Here is a 15,425-nt window from a genome sequence, read left to right as displayed (position 1 = left end):
CTATTACTACTGTAAAATCGTAATAAATTGTAGTACGGGTGACTTGTAATATAAAAAACCTTTATTTTGGCACATAGCACAGTACTGCTCTTTTTCTCAGTGATGTTTAGCATGTCAGGGCTGACTACTGTTTGAGAGGACTTCCTCCAAGCACAATAAATTAGAAAATTCTTACAAGAATTCGCAGAGAAGGATTCTCAAGGAGGGTGGCATCAGGGCCACTACTAGGATACGATATTTGGTGGGGCACTTCTATTGTATGTTTAGGGGTGCAACGACGTCAGTCTGGTGGGCAGAGTGTCCCTCGATCATTTTTCTGTCAGCCAGGATGGGGGCATCAAAGTTTCTGGGAGGGCTTGAGGCAAATCAAGGGAGGAAATGCCCCCCCTTGCCCCCCCTTAGACCTGGCCATGGGTCGCATTAGTTTTGTGGTCTGAGCCGCGATATCGAGGTAAGCCCAGCTGATGCATGCGCAACAAAGATACAGAGGAGAGCAGATCATTGCCATGAGTGGTTCCGTGATGGTCGCATCACCCTTGCGCGAAAACAAGGCTTCAGTTGCACAGCAAAAATATGAAAAAAAATAAAGAAATGAGAAGCATATTTGGCAGGCAAAAAGAGGCGGACGCGATATAATCATTAAATTTGCCTCTGCAGTCCAAAATTTCAATGGAGGGAGAACCATGGCATTGTTCTTTCCCTGCTATCCGCAAACCTATACAAACCGACCTGCGACCCACTTTTGGGTCACGACCCATCAGTTGAGAAACTCGGAAGGACAGGAGGACGTAGAATGCATATATTGCAAGCTTTGAGATGTGCTGCGATTTTCCTTTTGCGCAATTAACAGCACATTTGAAGCCAGTGAGAGAACTACTGGCGCATTGTTATCATCACTCCAATGAGTTTTCGGAGGACTAGTGAAACATTGTAAGAAAAAAGTATTTTAACACTCGTTTCCTCCATGTGTTTGTTACTATATTAAAATGATGCCCAACAAAGCAACAAATGTTGACGGAGTATAACAACTCTCACGAGCTGTCAGACTTTTGCGAGCTTACAGCAGGGAAACTCTTGAGGGAAAACACAATGATAAATGTCCTTCCTCTGCCTCTGTAGTACCGGGTTCTTGCCCACAAGTCATCATCTTATGCATCCTCGCTTTTCGGCCTGATCGAGAAAACATCCAGGTAATTTTATGCATTTTCGATCCTAGCATTCTTGAGTATTGGAATTGAACTTTCGAACAAGTCCACGAGAACTTAAGAGCACAAAAGAGCGCATTTTGAGAAACAGCCACTTTTCTAGTCGATGAAATATTTTAGAAAAGAATAAAACTATAAAACTGCATATATACTACAGAATTTTCCATGAAATTGCAGATTTTATTCATTTTCATGACTTTTCCAGGCCTGGAAAATATATTTTTTTAATTTCCTGGAATTCCATGACCTTATAGAACCTGTAAGTGTCTTAACCAGCAAGACTTCCTGGTTAACCAGCTTTACCAAAAATAGACCACGCTGGTTGACTAGCTTCAAATTAAGTTTCACTGGTTAAAATCTTTACTATGCAAGTTCACCAGACTAGTATCAATTCGACACTAACTAGCTTAAACCAGGGGCAGTGGTGGCTCAGCGGTTAAGGCTCTGGGTTATGCCGCTGTTGGGCCCTTGAGCAAGGCCCTTGACCCTATCTGCTCCAGGGGTGCCATATCATGGCTGACCCTGCACTCTGACCCCAGCTCAGCTGGGATATGTGAAAAAAAAAAAAAGAATTTCACTGTATATGTGCAAATGTATAATGTGTGATTAAATAAATAAAAAAAAAATAATTAAAAAATTAAAAAAACCAGCTTGGAAACTCACACAATACTACACCACTACAAAACACGATCATACAGGAGTCAAAGCTTTTGTTTTGCAGTAACCTACCCATGACCCATAGCTCCATTTGCAGGCTTAATGATGAACGTTTTCTGCTTGCGCTTTCGTTTCAGCTCCTTCACGTAGTTCTGGTACTGAGTGCACTCAGCTGGGAAGATCCAGGTTTTAGGGATGAAGTTATATTCCTGAGGCTGACTTTTTATCATTCTAAGAAACACAATATAAGCATTAACCAAAATTAAGTGTAAAGTCAACTTTCCCTGAGTGGAGGGCAGCTGCAATCAGTCATGTACTGTATCTGGTACTGTACCATGTTTGTGGACTTACTTGGCCATGTTCCTTGCCAAACAGTCTTTCCGACATATCTCACCCATTCCTGGGAAATGGTTTATCCTCTAAGGAAAATAATCATACTGTTAGAGGGCATTCAGTTATTCACCTTTGCAAGGAAAATCACAGCATTAGAGCCAAAGTCTTGAACTGAGGCTATAATATTTGACATTTATGTCCAATTATGGACTCAAAACAAAAGGTGGTTGTCAGACCTTTCTTAACCCCTATTTAGTTCTCCACATTGTTTTTAATTTAAAAATAAAAAAGACGATCAATTTTGACTCTAAGGGCCAAGGTAATTGGTTCTGCATCAGAGCTTGTGTATTTGTAGGTAGTGACAGATGAATTAATTGCTTTGAATGTAAAAAGGAAAAGTGGGGGGTGGGGTTCTGTATTCTTTGAGCAAATGAGTCTGAACAGCCGAGCCAATCAAAGGAAAGCAAGGAGAAACATTAAACAACAAGCCTTTTAGTATGTGTAAAAGGAAGACATGGTTATCCAGAAGAGAAAAATAAAAAAGAAGTGTATAAACAGTTTCATGAAGCAAAACATCATAGCCAATTGTTTGAGGTATTTATCTTTACGGCTGTAATTTTGTGATATGTGACAGAAAATTTCCGTCAGACATACAGAAGCTGCTTTATGAAAACAAGTCCTTATCCACACAAAAACAATATAGTAATATATTTCATATAGCACTTTTATAATGCCATGTGCAGTACATTGAGAGTAAAAGTCAGCCTTATGATATCTAAAAACATATTTTATGCAATTTTTCGATTACATGATTAAAGGAGCTTTTATCATTTTTATTTTGATCTAGTGGGTATCAGTATTGTTAAGATTGTTAAAAAAAATATATACAGTATATTATTTTAAAATACAGTTTTATGCTTGGTTAAATGGGTCAGATCATACATTTCTTAACCATTTAATTTTTTTCCTGAGCTCCATTTACAATGTCAGGAATTTTTGTAAATTTTTGTCATAAATTCGCTTTTCATGACCGTTTTCCACCCTCTCTTTGACCCTTATAATTAAACAGAGAGCCAGGAAACATGCAAGGTTTGTTGGATTTTTCCACATTTACTCTTATCATAAGTTCTTCTGGTGTTTAGGAATACTCCTCCTTATACCCTAATTGTAACTGGGCGGGCTAAGCTTCATAACACGTGCAAATGTACACGTGTTGACGTGTAAATGTGGGCTGTCATGTGTTAATGAATTAATCTGGCTAATAATGAGTTGTTTTGGCAGCTTAGTTTCAATAAATGCTCTTTTTGGACTGGGAAGAAAGTTTTGAGTTCTGAAAGTTACAGTATGTTTTCATTGTACAAAGAACTCTCCAACAAAGCCTTTGACTTCTCTAGACCCAATCGTAGCTCTATAACTCACGGTCAGGAATGCTTAAATGACATACAGGGGCCTGCGTTCAGAGTAGTTCTGTTGATTAACCTTTATATTGTGTTCTGGTCATTTTGACCCGGATAACTTTTCTTTTTTTTTTTTTTTTTTACTTAATCCAGTTGGAATAAAATTCCTTGACTTTGTTCACATATGGTATCTGAATGCATACAAAAACATTTACCATTTTCTTTACATTTTATTGGTTTTATTTCACTTTGTTACACCTGTTGTGCTCCCGCTCAAAAATTACCGACCATTGGAAATGAATGGATTAGACTACAAAATACAGAAATATTACATCTTCAGGAGCATCCCAGTCCTTTAGATGACCACCTATGTGGATGTGTGTTTGCACACACAAAGTCCTCTGACATGTGCACACACACACACACACACACAACATGTGTTGAGTGCCCTTTTGTGCATCATCTTTCCATGTACACTCTTTGAGGAATATTTCAACATCTACTTATCATATTATGTTTTGTTTGAGCTAATTTGAATCGGGGTTGTCTGCTGTAAGTTACAATATGTAATTTTATATGTTATATGTATGTTTCAGGAAGTTATAAGGAAAAACGTGCCAAAAAGACACTCCTGTTTATTATATTTATGTGTGTCAGTGGAATGTCATACTAATACTGAGTGAAAAAAATTTGCTCATTGCATTTTACTAATTGAGACCTTACGATATATAACATATGGCTATATTAACATTTTTATGTTTTTACCAACTCTGAATATAATTGTTGTGATAACAAATTTGCAAATTATGAGAACAAAACATTTCTAATCTGTCAGCAATTTAAAGAGCATTATTTAAGAATTGGCAGGATCAGCTAAATGCATTGTGAAGTCCAGATTCTAAGCTTTGAAATGACACCTGTTTTGCTTAGATCAAGCAAGTGGTCAGTTCAATGAATCCTTCTATCAATAAAAAAATATATATTTTAAATATGTTAAAAAAAGAAGTACAAAATATAATTACTAAAAAAAGAACTTGGAAAAAAGTTCTAATGCAATATCTTGGGATAATACGAACACAACACAAGGGTAAAACCACATATGTCTGTGAAGGACTGTAAGAAAGTGTTTATAAGCTGTGGTAAAGGTCACATCTCTTAGTAAAGGAAACATTAGCAGTTCATTTTTCTGATTTTATCTGTTTTTTTGTATTTTTTTATTTTTTATTTTATTTATTATAATTATTATTATTATTATTATTCTTTGCACTGAAAAGAAAAATCAAGTCACAATACCTGATAATTCCTGAGCTCAGCAATTTTCTCATGTTGCACAGTGGAGTCGTTCCAGATGAGATTGGCCATCTCATCATCATCTCTGGCTTTGTGAAAGATCATCTCCTCTATTACAATACGAACTGCAAACAAATCACATTACATTAATTTGATATGCATTGACACTGACAATTTGGTATCATTTTTCTGTTTCCGTGACAAAATGGACACAAACAATGGAATCAATTTCATCAACAGAAATCATCTTATTCATTTCTTGAAAAGAAAACATGTTTTGGTTATGTTTTGATGATGCTTTTGCTTTGACCATAATGCTTTAAGACATAATAGCAAATGCATTTCATTGTCTACCCCAAAAATATTAAGCTAATTGTAATAATTGGTAATATTATAATAATGATGTGATTTTGTCTAGATAAACGTAAGCATTACTGGATAAAGCTAAATCAACAAGGCTTACACTGAAATCCAGTTAAGCCCAAGCTAGAATCATTGGCAACCCTGTTATGTAAATATTTGATTGTTTTATTGCCAACAGTTATGATAAGTACTATTATAAAGATATTTCAAAACAAAGAACCCATAATTCTGGCCAAAAAAAATGATTTAGTGCAAACAACACACACACACTATCAACCAGATGTAGAATTTCATTTGCTGTTTTAAATAAAAGCTGGTCATTGCGCCTAGTATCAGTGCCAGAGTTCCCATTTTCTGTTTTAAAAATTTTATTTAGCAATTTTGAGTACATTTTGTGTAAAAAGTGTCCATTTGAATTCACCAATTTTGTGTATATCCTATCTGCTGTAATTAAATTGTATTATGTATACTGTATATCAGCATTATATTGGTTACCGGCCAATCAGCATGGGGCATTAAAGCCCACTGTTCGACCACTACAATACTGTACTTAAGTATAGTAATGAAGTAAAATTACTTTACACCCCTGTTGTAATTGTTCACAAATTGAGCCAATTATCTATTTTTGTGTTTCAAAATACAAAAAAGAGAGGGAGTGAATGATTCTAGGCTGATGTAGGAAATAAAAAAATTTAATTAGTGTCAATAATTTACATTTATGACAATGCTATATAACAAAGGCTTTTCATGTAAGATTACTGTCTTATGTTTTTTACTGCTGTTTATTAAATCTAATAAATCTTACATTAACACATTTGACATGTTGCACAGAACATTTGCTTTACCAATCTCATATTTTGTTCCAACAACGTTGGCTGTGATAAAGCCCTTCTTCTTCTTCTTGGCGTGAACCTTCCTCTTCACTCCATTCTGATTGGAGAGAGCTGGTGGCATGTTCACGGGTGACGTTCCTTGATCGTCTGTGGAAAATGACGAAATGAAGATTTTTTTTACATTTATATCGACTGCATATCATTGCGCAAAAGGTTTTTAGATATTCCTGCACTTGGATTACAATAACAATTTAAATTCCCACCAGAGTGCCTACCTCCTGACAATAATAATAATAATAATATGTAGTATCTAAATTATTATAAGGTTATAAAAACTGCATAAATAACAAGAAACTCATTTTTGGTCCCACTTTATATTAGGTGTCTTTAACTACTATGTACTAACATAAAAATACATACAATACAATGTTGTTCAACAAAATTCTCATAAGATTCGCATTTGCTGCTACTGAGGTATGGTAGGTTTAGAAGTCAGGGTAGGGTTAGGGGTAGGGTAGGGTTAGGTTTAGGGGTTAAGGTTTATGGTTGGGGTAGGATTTGTTTTAGAGTTAGGGGTAAGGTTAAATCAGGTACATAATATAAGTACATTGTATCAAATACTTAAGTACATAGTAGTTAAAGACACCTAATATAAAGTGGGTCCTCATTTTCTAACTCAACAGAAAATGTGAGAGGCGCTTGCCTGTGCAAAACAGATGATCGTCTCTTTAAACTGTAGACGGGACTTCCACCCCTAAAGTCAGCATATCGTGCATTGCGTTCTAGCCAGTTCATTTTATTTTGGGTGGTCTATCTCATCGCCTTAAAATGTCTCTGATCATACTTACCTCCATCATTGGGGGGTGAGGGCATGTCTTAAACAGATGACCCTCGCTCTGCCCCGCCCCTGATCCTCCTAAGGCCCGGTTTGGCACTGATCTACTTCCTCCTCACTGTCTTTGTAGCAATACTTTCAGAAGGTGGCAAGATCATTTGTCCTCCAAGTTCACGGGCAGGCGACAGGGGTGAAGGGTGGTTGTCGGCTGTATATCTTGAAGGGTTCAGGGCTTTTCCACAGAGCTACAGATGGACAAGGTGTCTAAGAGAGAGAGAGAGAACCAGTAAGACTGGTAAAGTCAGACAAAGAGAACTGCTGGAGGGAACTGCACAGTCTGGCCAGATGTTTGCTGTGTCACTCAAACATATCAGCTCCACTGACAGCGGGTTTCACCTCACTGATCAGCTCTTACTGGCTGATGGGGGGCTTCAGCAGATGAGGGTCTGTCTGCTCTCTGTCAAAATACCGCAACATTAGCATCGCTCTATCATAAACCAGTGAGATTTCTGCATGTTTAACATTCTAATGTTCACTTTACATGCCTGTGATCTGTCATGCATCCGAGCACACATCTAACAGTACAACATGCTCTACAAAAACTTATACTAATATCATGCTCATTATAACAGCTTGGCTACAGGTGATTCTAAAAACAGCAATGATGGCGACCTACTATGAATCTTCATTTTACTTTAACTTACAAGAATAACAATCACAAACTTGATTTGTACATTTTCAGAAGAAAATGTCAGGGGTGCTTGTCCATGCAAAATTTACAACCACTATGCTAAAGCGTTCTGGGTGGTTACTTACTGGCCCAAGTCAAAAGAGCACACCCCCAAGCCTCTGTGATATTCTGGACCCTTACTTTCATTTCATTTAATTACTTTTTAGTACTTTATAGGGTTATTCTTATTTATAATATAATATTTATGTAGAATATATGAATTAATGCCCCATAATGAGTCATTGTGAAGGAGAAATGTGAAGTGCTGAGTGTATGACTTGTGTGCAACAATGAACAAAAAAGAAATATAGACATTATTTTGAATTTGTTGAGTGGAAAAGTGTTTTAGAATGTAACTTAAAAGTAAACTAATTAGTATTGTGATTATCAATGAAGTAATTAGTAATATGATTAAAATTTTAGAGAAATAATTAGTAATTTGTAGTGAATAACTATTTTTAATTAACTTACCCAAAACTGCTAATTAGACCCAATTGAGCTGCAGCTGCTGTTGGTAATCACACAAACTACGATTGCAAACCGCTATTTATAATTTCCGAAGTGCAACCACTGTGACAGATATAAGGCCAAATATGATCTAAAGTTGATCTTATATAAACAAAACTCATGGAAGGTTTAACGGGAAGAACGGGACCCCGTCTACTATTTGTTTGTAAAAGGACATGCAAATAAAAATAATTTCATACTGCTAAAATGATGTCTTTGTATTTATTTTGATTGCAGTCAGTAACAATTATTAAAACGAAAATCCTGAAATTAAGTTTAAACATGGAATATGATGATATTGAAGTCAAACGTTATTATTTATTGTATGTGGTTTAATAAATTAAGCAGTAAAGACACATATTGTATGTCTGATGGTTGTTTTCATTTTCATACTGTATGCTACATGTCTCAGGCTTTAGAAGTGTTTTAAATGTGTGAGGATGTGTATTCGTCAACCTGTTACACGCACAACATAATCATACAGACATACTGAATCATGTTAAAACTTGTTTTTTCCAATAATAATTTCATTAACATCAAAAAACCATGTTACATTAAATAATTCTTAAAAGATTATTAAAACAGCAGCGCTGCTCATTTCCACCACTGAAATCTGCGGCTCAAAAGAACCCAGAAGGCATTTGTCTGTGGTGTTACGAGTAATTTAATCTCAGAGTTGGGAGGGTTACTTTTGAAATATATTCCACTACAGATTACAGAATACATGCTGTCAAATTAAATTTGTAACATATTCTGTTAGATTACTCAAGGTCAGTAACATATTCTAAACACTTTAGATTACTTCTTCAGCACTGGTAGATTTTTTCACTTGTTTTGACTATAAAAACTCTGCCAGTACAGTAAGACAAAATACACATGTTAAAAATACATTCTCTGAAAAACCTAAATATCTTATGCTGTGTTGTTTCCAAAACAAGATAAATCAAATTGATCTTGTTTTAAGGATTTTTAAAAAAAAATTCAAGAAAACAATACAAAAATTATCAATAATCCGATTTTTGCCCAAATATCAAATGTCTTACTAGAAAAAAAGAAATTATGATCCAACATGAATTTTCTTGATAAAAAAAAGTATTATCGTGCCTGGTAACATGTGCATGTAAAATGGCTAGAAATAGCATTTTAGCTTAGCGTAAAGCTGACAACACAAGATTTTTTTCTATTTCTTCTGCTCTAAACTTACTTCAAACTTACTTCAAACTTACTGCTCGTATGAATGTAACACATCATAAGAAAGTGTTTCACCGCTGTTCAAATGCACTTTGGATCGCATCATCTATATGTATAAATGTTTTCCATCTGAAAGCACTAAATATTAAATGAAACAATTGACAATAAAATGCAAAGTAATCTCTTCAGTAATCAAAATACTTTTTGAATGTAACTGTATTCTAATTACCAATGATTTAAATTGTAACTGTAGTGGAATACAGTTACTTATATTTTGTATTTTAAATATGTAATCCTGTTATATGTATTCCGTTACTCCCCAACCCTGTTTAATCTTTTACATAAAGATGATAATATGTCAATCACATACTTTTTAAAATGGAGTAAAGGTATCTAAAATCCTTAAAATGTGTTGTGCTGTCTTTTTGTACGCTTGAGAAAGGATGCTTATAAAAAATTTAGCTCAATGTTTGAATTTATATTCTGTTTTGGAAAAGATGCTACTCAAGGACACAGACAAAGTATTAAAAGTGTATGGCATATGATGTCAGCATTAAATGTTACCATAAGACTACAGATGGCACCAAATGCTCTAGGAAGTTCCATATTGCAATATAAAGAACAACACTGTCCTCCGGTGGTGTATGTTTAAAATGCATTTGCACACACAATTATTTTTACATTTGTGGATGTTAAAATACTTCTATCCCAGTTTAGTGTACTATAAGTAAGCCATTCATAGGTTGACTGGAGAACTTGCTACTGACATATATGTAAGAGCTTTTGGACATGGGGTCCCAGGTTTGAATCTGGCCTGGGTCATCATGTCCCAATCATGTTCCCTATTTCTCTCTTCCACTTTCCTGTCTCTATTTTCCAATGAATAAAGGACCAACAAAATAAATAAATAAAGACTGGTCACGAATGTACATATTGCCCTAAAATGTAACGATGTCTATAAAAATCCTATATACTATTTTGTCACCAATTATTGAGTACTGTGAAATAACTCCAAAAATCCAATTCTGATTGGGCAAGCTTTCAGGGATAGCTGAAAATGTTGCTAATTAGGAAGCCAATATAATCTGTTAAAAGCTTTTTAAGTTAGGAAGAGGGAGAATTTTAGCTTCTACTCTTTAATTAAATGTGTAACGTTATTGTGGAACTATTGCATGTTTGTTTATTCAGTACTGTGGTATGATGCCTGAACATGTTAGAAATACATATTTTCAGCCTTAATAAGCTTAAATCTGATAAAATAATTCAAATAAGTTTACTTATTTGTGTTTATGCTAGCATATGGGAGTCTAACTGTTGGAAAACAATATGTCAACATAGCTAAATACCTTGAAATGTCCAGCTGTCTGACAGCAGTGTGGTGTGACAAGCTATACTCCGTCTAAATATTTAAACAGCATTTTCAAACTGTATAATAATTATTGTTCACTCAGTTGTCTTTCTAAAATTCGTTTGGTATCTCACTATGGGAACACCCCAGGCCTGACTGAATGTGGAAGCTCCAGTAACACAATGTCTGTCAAGACTGACAGACCAATCGCTGCAACTTTTAAGGAGTCCCACCTCCCTAATATAAACCACAGCAACATGTTGCTGCCTCTTTCTCGCTCTCTTCCCCGTGGAAGGTTTTTGGAAGCAGCCCTCTGCAGACACACTAGGGTTTATTGTTCAACGGTTTGACGACGAATCCACTGGTAATGTCCAAACGCAACTGATCTTTTTCTGCGAGCTTGTGGAGTGGCAGTTACCTCTATATAGTGGAACAAACTAACGCTTCACGGCGAGTTTATCTCTGCTATTTTACTCTCTGCACTTTTCAGTGTTTTTCCGATTCTTCTGCGGCACTCACTACGCTTCAAAGAGAAGGGAAATAAAAGAGAGTTTATTCTTGGCTCGTTGTATTTTCTGTGTTTTCACGTTGTGGTGGACTTACCTCTGAAGTATGGCAACGAAAGGGCCAGAGAGTTCGGGTGGGAAAGGCCGCCCTCCCGCTTATGGGCATGCGGCACGTGAATCTCCGCAAATGATTCCCATCCGCATTGCATCTCGTGCCTGAGAGCTAAACTCGCTTAGGCCACGTTTTCCAGCCCAGAGAGTTGTCCCCATTGTTCATCCTTCTCGACCATCTTGGGAGAGAAGCCTGAGGGTCACAGTTGTGGGCAAAAAGGACCCATGTATCTCTTCTCAGGGCAGAGAAGGGTCAGCGGAGTGTCCACAGGCCCCGTCATGGGGTAAAATGATGGACAATGTGTCTCCAGTCCTGCCCCCGCTGTTCGAGGATGCATTGGCGGGAGAGGAAGACAACGAGGGGGACGAAGTCAAGCCGTCGAGCGGCTTTCTCCTCCACGGTGGCCGCACTGCCTGGGAAGACGGAGCACTTCACAGCCTCTGTCTTCCAGAAGATATATAAGTCTTCATCACTTGCAGTTCGAGCTCTCAATGCAACATCCCTCCTGATAGCTTATCAGGCCGAACTGTCAGAGGAGATGGGATGACAGCTTGACTCCGGATCTCCCAACCCTGCACTCTGGGAGGAGATCTGCATTATCGCAGACTTGAACTTGCGTAATTCTCGCGGTGCAGTTCAAAGCTGCGGGAGAAGCATGGGTTTGGCGGTGGTAGGTCATAGAGCCCTATGGCTGAACTTGTTAGGGCTCTCTGACAAAGAGAAATGGGAGTTTTAACCAGCCCCATAGACCCGAAGGCCATGTTTGGCGCCACTGTTACGGCTATGCGCCAGCATTGCAACCTGAAGAGAAAGCTGGGAGAGGCGTTTGAAGAATGTCCCCTATGAAAGCTGCCAGCTTGTCCTGATCAGTCAATCTGGACCGGTTTCAGGCCCTCTGGAAAGGGAGGACAGCCTGATTTACAGCCACCTCACCCCACGTCAGCAACCCTGAAACGTGGCGCCGCAACCAAAGCCGGGCCATTCCGAGCCGAAACCGTCTGTAATGGACTTCACAGTAGGAGGGAAGGAGGACACAGGGAAGTGGGTTTCTCCAGTTACAAGTAATGTTTAATTGTCAACTTCAACGCTTATAGCTTCACATAACTCAGCAGTTTCACAGGCATGTAGTCTCTCAGACTCTTTAGCTTCACGTACACAATAATCAATACAATAATAAGCATCCTCGTTTCACAGCAGGCTTCATTGTGCCAGTCTCTCTCTCCCTCTGCTGGTGGTGTGGCTGTATATATGCCACTCTCCCCATGTTCACTGGAATTAAAGACAGGTATTAGACATAATTTAGCTCAGGTGTAAGCTCCCTTACCACTTTCTCTCTCTCCAGATGGACACTTGACCACGCCCCTGCCGCCACAATGTCTTTTGCAGCAGCTGCTGTGAGACACTGCCCTTCCAACCCCCAGAAGCATAAGAAGAGATGGGCGACCTGATGCATTTGTTCGTCTCAAGGGGGGGCATGGAGACAGCACCACAGCTTTTTCTGTATGGGCCCCTCATGTGATCGGCGACTATCTCCTTCCCATGAGGAAACGGAGACGGACGCTGGAAATTGGACAATTTCCTGTATTCAAAACGGACTGTTCAGTTTCACTCCCAAGTGTGTGCAGGGTGATAACACGTTCCCCAGGTGACCCCCGCAAATGTTTTCCTCCCATCACCCACGGAGTATGTTCTGAGGGCGAACGAGACAGTTCACACAAGCATTGGTGAATGGTGTTTTTCAAATATAAAATTCTCTGGCACATCCAGACAAAGTGCTGAGGGCGCAGAGCTGTGTGAAAAAAAAAAAAAAAAAAAAAATTTCCAGTTCAGAACCATATTCCCTCTCTTCGCCACTAGAGGGCGTTATTACACCACTAGTGAGTGAAAGGGGTTCAGGGTCCATTTGCTGTTCAGACGGAGCACGGAGTTCGCTTGCGCCAGCTTCACAGCTTGGCAGAGAAACTGATTGTGTGGAGCAACGCGAACCTGTTGTTATTACGAGCAATGCATGTTCCTGGCGTAATGAACAGGGGGGTGGATTTGCTGTCCAGAGGGTATCCTCTGTACGGAGAATGAAGGCTTCACCCTCAAGTGACAATCCTCATCTGCATCGCAAGAAGACGCACAATGTTCTTCTCCTCTGTGGCCAACGATGCACCGTTCGGTGTGGATGCACTAACCCACTCGTGGCCTCACACATAACTTTCACACATTCAGCAAAAATAGTGACAATACAAGCAAGAACCAATGTGCGCAATTTCTACACCTCTGCTTTTTCTCCTGCTTTGTTTAAACCTTTGGCAGGCACCGCAGCATGAACTGCACAAAGTATGTAATAGTGTCAGGTGTGCTCTCAGCTGCGCTTATGTAAACAAAGATGTCTCACGCGCCAGTTTCAAATGGGGGAAACGATGAATTAACACTGATATTTCGGTCGGTCCCTCACACAACACTATCAAATGGCTTCAGAAGAACTGATTTATAAGGCACAAGAGTTAAGGACGACACTAACATTTGTGATGTTTCAAAGGGGGGCGTGACCAAATAAATTTGAAAACCACTGCCTTAGTGAGATAACTCACTTCATGTTATCAGAGAACCGGGGTTACGTGAGTAACCTAAAGTTTTCAGGCTCTCGTATTAATTGTGAAACAGCATGGAATATTTCTTCTTTTAATCATTTGTTAGTCACACTGCAAGACCAAATGAACTAGTGAATTCAAACAGCTGATTAAAAGGGGTGAAAAACGTTTTACAGCATCTAAAACAAAACAAAAAAAGATCACCAACTGGAATTGCAAAAAATAATGACTAGCTATGTCTTAAATGATGCACTTTAAACAATCGTACTGAAAAATCATACACTACAGTATGATTTTTCAAAGTGTAGTACTGTCTCAAATCGAAAAAAATTTTATAACATGGAGTGGAAGCATTCACTGTTTTTCATTTGAAGGAATTTACATTTCAAACGCACATGCCATTAGCTTTAGCGCATTAGCCAAACTCAGTCCATCAATTCCCTTACAAAAAATCTAAAGGTCTGCAAACAAGCCACATTTTTTCACTCATTATTTTCACATGCAGATTTACCACAAATGTTAGCTAGAAATGAGCAGCACTTCAATGGAACTGGTGAACCTGCAGCAAATCTTAGGCAACAATGGACAATTTGCCACTACTGGTAAAACCTTCTGTGACAAATCTGTGGCAACAATGAAGAGTTTGCCGCAAAGCTTATTTGCAGTTGAAAATAATCAGTGTACTCTCTATTCACACAGCGTGGGCTGATGGAGCAAAAATGAAAATCTAAGACTAAGGTACCAGTTGTGTACTTACTGTATTTCATGAGGCCGTGAACCACAATCCAGTGAAACATTTGAATAAATAAGAATTTAAAATATAAAACTATTGATTTAGATTTGTTGATTATAAGTATAGAAACAATATATTTTAAATCCATAAAAAAATTATAAAACATTTACAAATATGTAAGTAGTTTTACAGTGTGGGAAGACTTACGACAATTGTGTCATAAAGGCTGTCACATTTACCTTTGCATGGCAAAATTCTGCGGGCGAAGAAGGCATAGGCGGACACTGAGCTAGTGTGAAACCAGCAAAAAACTAATTGCCAAGCAGAACCTTTTTAATGCTGCACTAGAAAAGTTTAAAAGAAACTCGCTGCTAAATTTATATCCTTGTCCACTGCGAATATCTGGTGTAGCTGTGTACGAAGCACCGCCTACACAGAGGTCACTGCCAAACAAAGCAACTTCCTATTGGTCAAAGCGGCAAATTCGACTGTCAAAGTTACGAAAAATTTAACTCCACTCAAAATCCACGAGGGAAAATTCTTCGCCACCGGAAGTTCATTTTGCGAAATTCACGATTGACGTGACTGCACCATTAATAGTACGTAATGCAAGTGGGCAGTCGCTGCAACGTTTATTGGCTGCAATTCTCTGATTGGTGGAGCGTTTCTCTTCAGAATCATGGGTACGAGTACTTGTAGGACTCTTCTTCTCTTTGTTTTTTTCAGTGTGAACACACTACTCACACTAATTACACTATAAAATGGCATAGAATAGCGCAGAAGAGTGTGATTTGGGATGCAGC

The 15,425-nt window shown here is 38.1% G+C and overlaps 1 protein-coding gene across 3 annotated transcripts in view; it reads right to left on the bottom strand.

Annotated features, from left to right (window-relative positions):
• The window catches only part of ttll7 (tubulin tyrosine ligase-like family, member 7), a 150,221-nt gene that overhangs the window by 123,470 nt on the left and 11,326 nt on the right, over positions 1 to 15,425 (bottom strand). For all 3 annotated transcript variants that reach the window (XM_051673258.1, XM_051673260.1, XM_051673259.1), the window contains exons 2-6: positions 6,927 to 7,177; positions 6,091 to 6,225; positions 4,886 to 5,007; positions 2,214 to 2,281; positions 1,935 to 2,093 (exon numbers count right to left, since the gene is read on the bottom strand). In XM_051673258.1, the coding sequence (XP_051529218.1) occupies positions 1,935 to 2,093; positions 2,214 to 2,281; positions 4,886 to 5,007; positions 6,091 to 6,225; positions 6,927 to 6,951 (509 nt within the window). In that variant the 5' untranslated portion in view covers positions 6,952 to 7,177. The remainder of the gene's footprint in view (positions 1 to 1,934; positions 2,094 to 2,213; positions 2,282 to 4,885; positions 5,008 to 6,090; positions 6,226 to 6,926; positions 7,178 to 15,425) is intronic.

Source organism: Myxocyprinus asiaticus, chromosome 35 (genome assembly GCF_019703515.2).
Source record: "Myxocyprinus asiaticus isolate MX2 ecotype Aquarium Trade chromosome 35, UBuf_Myxa_2, whole genome shotgun sequence".
Lineage (NCBI taxonomy): Eukaryota > Metazoa > Chordata > Actinopteri > Cypriniformes > Catostomidae > Myxocyprinus > Myxocyprinus asiaticus.
Note: the sequence above shows the minus strand (reverse complement) of the source record. Positions and strands in the feature narration are given on the sequence as shown.